We start from the raw sequence: 10999 nt of genomic DNA on the forward strand, positions 1-10999 counted from the left end.
TCTAGTCGGGAGTGGTGCTGACTGAAAACAGATGATTTGGAGCGATTCGCGCGCCATCTGTTGGTCATTCTAAGGACTTATTGAACTACCCTCGTACTTTATAAGAGTTTTCCAAGTGTTTTGAATCGTTAGGATCGAAATTTTAATTTTCTATTTTGCCACTGTACTTTCCTAAAATTAAACTAAAATGACAAGATGTACCAAAAAATGGAAAAAAAAAATTTTTTAGGGCTTTTCAAAAATTATAATTCCTTATTCGAAAATTTTTCCTGTATTTTGAATCATTTGAATGGAAATTTAAATTTTCTATTTTCCCACCGTATTTTTGTAAAGTTAACCTAAATTATCCAGCCCAAAAAAAATGGTTAAAATAAAATTATGTAGGATTTTTTAAAAGTTATAAATTCTCTTTCGGGAATGTTTTCTGTATTTTGAATCGTTTAAATTGAAATTTGAATCTTCTATTTTTACACTTTATTTTTGTAAAACTAAACTAAAATGACAAGCCCTACCAAGAAATGGAAAACAAAAATAATTTTTTTTAGGACTTTTCAAAAATTAGAATTTTTTTTGTTGAGAATTTTTCCTGCAGTTTGAATTGCTTGGATCGATATTTGAATTTTCTATTTCTCCATCGTATTTTCGTAAAATTAAACAAAATTCTAAAGTATAATAAAAAAAAATTAAAATAAAATTATGTAAGACTTTTTAGGCCATGTGGTATGGATAGGGAGAGACAGGTTATGGATAAATGTGGAGGAATGGTGCTGGGATGAAGAATTAGAAGAATTAAGGGAAAAAGGAAAAAGTCTTGAGAAAGGTAGGGGGAAAGGAGAAGAAAAATAGTCTAGAAATAAATCAGAGGGGTTTCTAAGCGGCAAAGGGGAAACAAAGTAAAGATGAAAGATGAGGAAGGGGAAGAGAGAAACGTGAAAATAGCTTTCTGGAATGTGTCAGGTTTGAAGAACAAGAACAAAGGATTCTGGGAGGAGTTAGAAAAGTGGGATGTGATTATGATGAGTGAAACTTGGGCAGATGAGAAGGACTGGAAGGGAATCAAAAAGATGTTACCGAAAGGTTATGTGTGAACAATGCAAGAAGCAAGAAAGGAACACGTTAAAGGGAGAGGGATGGGCGGCAAGGCGTCAGGGGTGAAAAAAGAATTAGCAGTAAAAGGGAGAAAAGATGGGAACATGGAGGAAAAGGATGGAACCATGATAAGAAAAATTATAATTGGGAAAGTAGAAATAGCAGTGGTTTGTGTATACAGAAGAAGAGGGGAAGAGGAAGGCTGGAGAGTAATAAGGAGGTGGATGGAGGAAAAGAAGGAAGAATTTAACATAGAAAGACGGACAGGGAGCGGAAGAAGTTACTAGACATGATAGGAGAAACAGGATGGTTTATATGCAATGGCAATATGAAAGGAGATGAGGAAGGGGAGATCACATTCATAGGAAAGGGAGCAACAGTAATAGACTACATCTTGGCTGAAGAAAGAATGCGGCATATGATAGGGAGTATGAAGGTAGGGAATGAGATAGGGTCCGAGCACTTCCCGGTCATAGATACACTAAGAAGAGGCGTCAGTAAACGCGGCAGAGGGAGAAAGGAAAAAGGGTGCGAACGAAACACGAAAATTGGAATCTGGGGGGTAGATAAATTAAACGAGTTTAAACAAAAGATGGAAAAGGAGAAGGTTAGGTATGAAAAAGAGGAGGGAATAGACTCTTTAGTTGAAAGGTTGAAGGGGTCCATTGAAAAGGTAAAGGATGAGCTGGGAACTAATGAAGAAAGAATAGGGGAAAAGAGAGGCTGGTGGGACGACGAATGCTGGGAGAGTAAAGAGAGAATAAAAGAGTGTGTGAGCAAATGGAGAAGAGGGGAAATGGAGAAGGAGGAGTATAATAGGAGGAAAAAAGAACATGAGAAGATGCTGGAAATAAAAAGACAGAGGGGAAATGAAGAATATAAAGCAGAGGTAGAAAAAGCGATCAAAGAAGGTAGGGTGTGGGATGTGATAAATAAGGATAGAGGGGAAAGGAAGGGCGTTAACGAAGAAATAGAAATGGGGGAATGGACGGATTATTTTAAGGGTCTATTAGGGGGAGAGCAAAATAAGATCAAAGGGGAAAGGTGTAGGATAGTCCTAGGAGAAATGGAGGAAGGGAACGAGATAACAAGAGAAGAAGTGGATGAGGCAATGAAAAGGTTAAAAAGAAACAAGGCGACGGGAGAAGATGGGATTGAGAACGAAGCGATGAAGTTTGGAGGAGAAGGGATTAGAGATGGGATGTGGAAGATCTGCAACAAGGTATGGAAAGGGGAAGGTTGGCCCGAAGAGTGGACGACGGGGCTGGTGCCGCTTGTCAAGAAAGGGGAAGGAAAGAAGGTAGAGGAATACAGAGGGATCACTCTCATGTCAGTCGGCTATGAAATATATGCAGAAATCTTAAGAAATAGGTTGGAGAGTCAGGTAAAACAAAAAGAAAGTATCCCACATAATCAGACGGAATTTAGAAAAGGAATGTGAACTATAGACAACATCTACGTACTTAACGATTTAGTTAACAGAAATTTGGGGAGAAAGAAAGGGACACTAGTCGCTTTGTTCGTAGATTTCTAAGCAGCGTTTGACTCAGTGAATAGAAAAGTACTATGGCAGGCAATGAAGGAAAGGGGTGTAGAGGAAAAGTTAGTGGAGAGGATAAAGGAAATTTTTACTGAAACCAGGATTAGGGTGAAAATAGGAAAGAAAAAAGCGCAGGTTTTCTGGACAAGCCGAGATCAAAGGCAAGGGTGCCGTTTGAGTCCGTTACTATTTAGTATCCTATTGACAGACTTAGAGGAGAAGCTAAAGGAGAAAGGGAAAGGAGTAACGGTCTTGGGTAATAGCAAACTATACTCTCTAGCATACGCGGACGATGTAGTTCTATTAGCAGATGATGAGAAGGGGATGAACCTAATGATGAGAATCTTCGAAGAGTATGTGGGAACAAGAGCTGACGGTGAACGTAGATAAGACAAAGGTGATGTGTTTCAGAAATAGAAAGAGCAAAATAAATTACGTTTGGAAGATGAACGGACAAAAAGTGGAAATTGTGGAGGAGTTCTGTTACCTAGGTTTTTGGTTTGAGGCAGAAGGGGCAAACGAGCTGCAGGTGAGGAAAAGAATTGAATGTGCGAGTAAAGTAATGGGCCAAGTATGGGCTACAGGAAAGACAAGGTTCAAGAACGATTGGAGAATGAGGGTCTGGTTGTTTGATGCGTTGGTGTAGGCGGTGTTGTGTTACGGTGTGGAGATCTGGGGATGGAAGGAACATAGGAAAGAAGAGAGCATGCATGAGCGATTCCTGAGGTGGGTAATAGGGGTTAGGTGGAGTTGCACAGGATATATGTTAAAAGAAGAGTTATAAGGGGAAAATATGGTTACTAGACAAATTAAGAGAGTATGGAGGTTTGAAGAGAAGCTAAAAAGGGGTGAGGGGAGTAAAATTGAACAAGCATGTTTCGGCGAAATTCAGAACAATGAAGCGAGAGGTAATGTGGGAAATTAGAAATGGGAGGAAGAAAGGAGAAAAATGAGAAGGGTGTGTAATATTCGAGAAGGGGTTATGGAGTGGCAGGTCATAGAGTAAGAGCTATTGGTTAAACAAGGAGAAGAGAGATGGACAAAGATTATAGATTCGAAGTGTAATAGATGGTATATGATGGTCAAAGGGTTGACGAAACCAGAATATCTACAAAAAATAAAAAAGGAAGAAAAATGTAGTAGGGTTGTACTGTTCAGAATTGGAGAAGGAGTGAGAGCATGCAGATATTGGATGAATGAAGGGGAGAGTTTATGCAGAGTATGTGGATACGAAATGGAGTCATGGGCACATGTATTAGAGAGATGTACGGGAGAGGAAGAGGGACAGTTGAGTGTGGATAAGTGTGTAAGATGGATCTTGGATGGTAGTGGACAGGGAGTGATGTGGATGAAGAAATTGGATGAAGCAAAGGAAAGCAAGGGAGTAGGGCAGAGCCAAACGGGTGATCCTGAAAAGGGACAGTAAAAAACCAAAATTCTTTTCAATATCGTGGAAAATGCATTTTTTTATGGTAAGAGGAAACGGAAGCACTGGAAGGTCGCTCATTTCAGGAATTAATATCACTACTGTTACTATTATTTATGCTACGTAATGCGAAAGAGTAGAATATAAGTAGTAGTTAAGTTAGACTAAGGGTGGAATTGTAAATATATGTACAGGGAGCGGAGGCCCTCAAACCCGTAAAAGGGTGAGATTAAATACATGCATACATACACACATACATTTAGGACTTTTTAAAAATTGAAATGCCTTTTTTAAGATTTCTTCATATATATTGAATCGTATCGTAAAAGTGGAAAAAAAATTTTTTTAGAGAATTTAAAAATTATAATTCCTTATTCGAAAATTTTTTCTGTATTTTGAATCGTTTGAATGGAAATTTAAACTTTCTATTTTCCCACCGTATTTTTGTAAAGTTAACCTAATTTATCCAGCCCAAAAAAATGGTTTAAATAAAATTATGTAGGAGTTTTTAAAAATTATAATTTCTTTTTCGAGAATGTTTCCTGTATTTTGAATCGTATGGATCGAAGTTTGAATTTTCTATTTTGCCATTGTATTTTCTTAAAGTTAAACTAAAATGACAAGCCCTTCCAAAAAATGGAAAAAATAATATTTTTATGATTTCAAAAATTATAATTCCTTTTTTTGAGACTTTTCCAAGTATTTAGAATCGTTTGGATCGAAATGTGATTTTTCCACTGTATTTTTGTAAAATTAATCTACATTGTCAAACTTTGCCAAAAATGGATAAAATCAAATTTTGTAGGGCTTTTTATGATTTATGATTTTTTCCTGTATTTTGAATCGTTTAAACTTAAATTTGAATCTTCTATTTTTCCACTTTATTTTTGTAAAATTAAACTAAAATGACAAGCCCTACCAAGAAATGGAAAACAAAAATAATTTTTTTAGGACTTTTCAAAAATTATAATTCCTTTTTTGAGAATTTTGCGTGCATTTTGAATCGCTTGGATCGATATTTGAATTTTCTATTTCTCCATCGTATTTTCGTAAAATGAAATTAAATTCTAAAGTATAATCAACAAAATTTGAAATAAAATTATGCAGAAGTTTTTAAAAATTGAAATGCCTTTTTTAAGATTAAAATTAAACTTAATTCTCAACTCCTATACAAAAATGTTAAAACAAAATTACTTAGGACTTTTCTTTTTTGAGATTTTTCCACCTATTTTGAATCGTTTGTATCCAAAATTTAAATATTGTATCTTTCCAGTGTACATTCGTGAAACTAAAATACATCGTCAAGCCCTACCATAAAGTAGAAAAAAATATTTTTTTTTAGGTTTTTTCAAAAATTATATTTCCCTTTTTGGGATTTTTGCCTGTATTTTGAATAGTGTCATGGAAATTTGAAATCTCTGTTTTTCCACCGTATTTTCGCAAAATTAAACTAAATTATCAAGCCCAATAACAAAATTGTTCAAATGTAATTATTTAGGGCTTTTAAAAAATTATAATTCCTGTTTTGAGTGTTTTCACTGTATGTTGAATCGTTTGGATAAAAATTATAAATTTTCAAATTACCACGGTATTTTCTTGAAATGTGACTAAACTGTCAAGTTCCTAAAAAACTATTAAAATAAAATTATTATTCAGGACTTTTCAAAAGTTATCATTCCTTTTTAAGATTTTTTTACGCATTTGGAAATTTTGGATTAAAATTTCAAATTTATATTTTTCCACGGTGTTTTCGTAAAATTAAACTTAATGGTCAAGTTATCACATAAATTATAAGAAGAAAATTATTTAGTACTTTTAAAAAGTTATAATTTCTTCGTGACATATTTCAACGTATTTTCAATCCTTTGCATCCAACATTTAAATGCTCTTTTTTCCAATTTATTTTCGTAAAATTAAACTACATTGCCAAGCCCTACAAAAAAAGGAAAAATAAAATTTTGTATGACTTTTCAAAAATTAGAATTCCTTTTCAAAGATTTTACAAGTATGTTGAAGCGTTTGGATCGAAATTTAAATTTTCCATTTTTCCACTGTATTTTCGTAAAATTATACTAAAATTACAAGCCATACCAACAAATGGATGAAATAACATTTTTTGGACTTTCTGAAAGTTATCATTCCTTTTTGAGATTTTTCCCTGCATTTTGATTAATTTCGATCGAAATTCGAATTTTTTATTTTTCAACAGTATTTTCGATAAATGAAACTATAATGACAAGCCCTTCTAAGAAATTGATAAAATCAAATCTTGTAGGACTTTTCATGGCTTATGATTTTTTCCTGTATTGTAAATCATTTAGATCGAAATTTGAATTTTATATTTTTCAAACTGAATTTTTGTAAAATTAAAGTAATTTGTCGAATCCTACACAAATTTGTTAAAATAAAATTTTCGAGGACTTTTAAAAAGTTATATAAATCGCTTGATTCGAAATTAGAATTTTCTATTTTTTACGGTATTTTTTGAATGTTGTTCCTGTATGTTGAATCGTCCAAATCAAAATTTACATTTTTTCATTTTCTACAGTGTAAAATTAAAATAAAATTACAAGGCCTGCCAAAAAATGGAAAAAATCTAACTAAATAAATTGTCAAGTCCAATAGAAATTTTTTAAATAAAATTGTATAGGCTTTTAAAAAGTTATAATTCCTTTTTCAGATTTTTTCCTGTATTTTAAATCGTTTGAATCAAAATTAAACTTTTCCACAGTATTTTCGATCAATTAAATAAAATTGTCAAGTCCAAAAAAATTGCTAAAATAAAATTATTATTTAGAATTTTTCAAAAGTTATAATTGCTTTTTGAGATTTTTGCTCCATTTTTAAAAGTTTGAATTAAAATTTGAACTTTATATTTGTCCACTGTATTTTCTTTAAATTAAACTTAATTGTCAAGTTCTATAAAAAATTGTCAAAATAAAATTATTTAGGACTTTTCAAAAGTTACGAAGGCTGTTTGATAAGTCAGTGACTTTTTGAATAAGAGATTTTTTCGGCAAATAAGCATTTTATTTCCTCAACGCCATCTATGAATAGACTCTTGTTACATCTTGATCAAGCTGGGTCATTTATGTTGTGTTTAACAGCCATTGAAAGCACATAACCTCGTGAATTTTAACGAAAATGGAAAAAGGGAGCTTCGTGTCCTGATTTAGCATTATTTTTTACGTAAAAAAACCATTACTGAAAGGAAGGAAAGGCTTGATAAATACTATGGGAACTGTACACCATCAATTTCAATGGTTAAGAAGTGGTTTACTGAGTTCCGTTGTGATTGTACTAGCACAAGTGACGCCGAACGTTCAGGTCGCTCAAAAGAAGTCATCACACCAGAAATCGTCGATAAAATCCATGGAATGATGTTGGATGATAGGAGAGTGAAAGTGCGTGAGGTGGCTGAGGCTGTAGGCATCTCAACTGATCGAGTACATCACATTTTACATGAATATTTGAACATGAAAAAACTATCCGCGGGATGGGTGCCGCGATTGCTCACACTCGACCATAAGCGCAACTGTGTGACCACTTCAAAGGAGTGTTTGGCGATGTTCAACCGCAATCCGAACGAGTTTTTGCGCTGTTTCTTAACCGTGGACAAAACGTGGATCCATCGCAATACACCAGAGACCAAGGAACAATCGAAACAGTGGGTTTCTTCGGGTGAATGTGCACCAAAGAAGGCCAAGGTGGGTCTGTCGGCCAACAAGGTCATGACCACAGTTTTTTGGGATGCGCGCTGCATCATTCACATCGATTACCTTCAGATGGGTAAAATAATCAACGGTCAATATTATTCAGAGCTTTTGGACAGATTCGATACTGATTTGAAGAAAAAACGACCGCATTTGTCGAAGAAAAAAGTGCTGTTCCATGAGAACAATGCACGGGTGCACACGTGAGTAGTTGCGATGGCAAAAATCCATAAATTGGGCTACGAACTGCTGGGCGGTAAGAGATTTGGGTCGAATGAAGATTAAGGGTCGCTTATTTTGAGGGCCTTGAAAAAACCTATTATTTGGAAGGAATAAAAAAATTGGAAACACACTCGACTAAGTGTATCGAACTAAAAGGAGATTATGTTGAGAAATAAAATGATCTTACCGAAAAAATCTGTTATTCAAAAAGTCACTGACTTATCAAACAGCCCTCGTATAATTCTTTCTTGAGATATTTTCACGTAATTTAAATCGTTTGGATCCAAAATTAAAATGTTCTATTTTTCCACTGTATTTGCGTAAAATGAAACTGCATTATCAAGCCCTAACAAAAAATAAAAAATAAATTTTTTTTCAAAAATTTTAATTTCTTTTTAGAGATTTTTTCACTGTATTTTCACGTGTTCAGATCGAAAATTAAATTTTCCATTTTTCACCGTATTTTATTAAAATTAAACTGAATTGTCAAGTAACAGAAAATTGTTCAAGTGAAATTATTCCGGACTTTTTAAAAATTATAATTCCGTTTTTGAGATTTTTCCATATATTGAATCATCGATATTTTTTTCCTGTATTTTAATTCGTTTGAATCAAAATTTGAATATTATATTTTTTCAATGTATTTTCGTAAAATTACACTTGATTGTCAAGTTCTATAAACAAATTCTTAAAACAAAATTGTGTAGGACTTTTAAAAATTAAAATGCATTTTTGCGATTTTTTCCTCTATTTTGAGAAATTTGGATCAAAATTTGAATTTTTAATTTTTCCACGGGATTTTCATAAAATTTATTTAAATATTTAAGTCCTATAAACATCAATAAAAAATGCTTTATCCCAAAACTTATCGTTTCGCTAAGAAATCAAAATTTATAATTGCAATACCACAGTCTCATCGATTTTTTTCTTTGCTAAATATTGTAAAAAAATGTTTCATTTTCATTAAATGATAATATCAAGAAACGTGAAACTTATAAGGTTAAAAAATCTATTTATATACTTTAAAATTTCTACTATATTTTATCTAAAATTTAGTAAACAATAACAAAAATAATTGTATTAGAAAAATGAGATTTCGAAAAAACCTGCTTAGCACTCGTATGTGTTTGGTTTATAAATAATAACGAAATAACGAAATTCTAGAAAATTCTTTACAACAGCATTTACATTTTTTGAAATCCCTTAAAATTATTAGAAACCTTGGAAATACTTTGTAAATGTTTAAGTCCCTTGAAAATGCCTGATTATTTTTTTAAATATTCCAAAATACTTCAAAAATACTTGCCAAGGAGTCTTTTACAATATCCTCAAATATTTGAAATAGTTTGAAATTTCATTCAATTACTGAAATCAATATAAAATTTCTTTTTAAAATATTAAAATAATATAAAATATTAAAAATAATCATTGGATGACTCTATCAAAGGACCCTCCGGATTAATTAAATAATTAGTTAAAAAATTCAAGTCAATTCCTGTAAACAGTATAGAAATACTTACAAATCTTTTAATATATCTCAATACCTTATAGGTCCTGTAAAATCGTTCTAAATCTTCCGAAATTCTAGAAAATGTATACTTAATATTTCAAAGGCTTTGAAATCGCTTTAAATTATCAAAATGATTTAATAATTCCTTGGAATCTATTGAAATTCCAGAAAATAATTTCAATTAAAAGCTTTTGAAAATGCCTCAGGTGTTTTAAATATAATATACAATCCTTTAAATCCCTTCAAATTATTGAAATTCATTGAAAATTTCTTTCAATCTTTAAAAATACCTAAAAATATTTTTCAAGAATTCAAGATAATTCAGAAATAGGTATAGAGTTGAACTGAAATATTTATTGAAAGAAAAATGTATAGTGTAATCTTTTTATTTTTAAAAGTGACTAAGGAAGTGATTTGAGAAAAAAAGTTGCCAGCAGTGACTATATGGCAGCCCTGATTATTTTTACAGTTTCTTTTTACAGAAATTCCCAGGTTTTTGCGTTTTTTTCCAAATTCCTGCCTTAAGGAAGCTTTCATCCTTTTATACATTTTTAAATATAGGGTACAATAGGGTTACGGGGACTGGCCTGTGAGGCCTAAATACATTCAAATCAATTGATTTCCATTGCCGAAATTTTTTTATATGGATAACATTTTACATGCTACCTTTATTTTAATCTGTTGTTAAGGGGACCCAAAAATTTATTTTCAGCCCTGCGCCCAAGGACTCCGAGTGTATTTTCCGACACTGCTGAGAAACGAAATAATAAAGCCAAATTTGTCTTCAACTGACATCAGGAGACAGCATTGATTGGTCTCTATCTTTTTCTCATCACTTGTCTCTTTTCAAATGGACGAGTTATTTTGACAACAGTTAGACGAAGATTGACGAAGATTTTCGAAGCAATCTCGAGTAACACCGAGCGCTGCCGGTTGCTGTCGACTCCGACTCGGAACCCAGTTGTCGCGATTTACCATCGGAATTCGTAGTTTTTACATTTTTTCATTGTCGAAATTTATGTTTCGTTTCGTGTAATCGTTTTTTTTATGTATTCGTAAATTTGTTAAATATCGACATTCATGAGAAATAGTTTTTCGTGACAGTACGATGAAAAGGTGCTTGAAATATATTGAAATACGTGGATCGTGTACCTAAATATGGATTACTATCTGTGTGCAGTGACCCCAGATTTGAAACGACGTTCACTCCAATTCTATAACAGGTCTTGTCCCTGTGAAATATAGTAGGAGACGATGTACATGACTGGGTTACGCGCACAACCTATTTCTCCTCTTCTGAATTTGAAAACTCGAAGGTGCACGATTGGCGGTCGGGACACTTCGGCGGTTCTATTTATATCTCTATCTGCTAACTGCTTTGAAATAAAATCAAGAGATTGTGATTTTAATATTTCCAGATTTCGATTCTGGCGATTATCATGATTTGAATACTGCGCGCCTCTTTATATGCGTATATTTTGAGGTTACGTTATTTCAAG

The 10999-nt window shown here is 32.8% G+C and overlaps 1 protein-coding gene across 1 annotated transcript in view; it reads left to right on the top strand.

The window, feature by feature from the left end:
* LOC117173550 overlaps positions 1-10999 on the top strand; it is a 35203-nt gene that overhangs the window by 12117 nt on the left and 12087 nt on the right. Inside the window, exon 2 of the mRNA XM_033362190.1 lies at positions 7267-7971. Within this exon, the coding sequence (XP_033218081.1) occupies positions 7267-7971 (705 nt within the window). The remainder of the gene's footprint in view (positions 1-7266; positions 7972-10999) is intronic.

Source organism: Belonocnema kinseyi, chromosome 5 (genome assembly GCF_010883055.1).
Source record: "Belonocnema kinseyi isolate 2016_QV_RU_SX_M_011 chromosome 5, B_treatae_v1, whole genome shotgun sequence".
In the NCBI taxonomy this organism is placed as follows: domain Eukaryota; kingdom Metazoa; phylum Arthropoda; class Insecta; order Hymenoptera; family Cynipidae; genus Belonocnema; species Belonocnema kinseyi.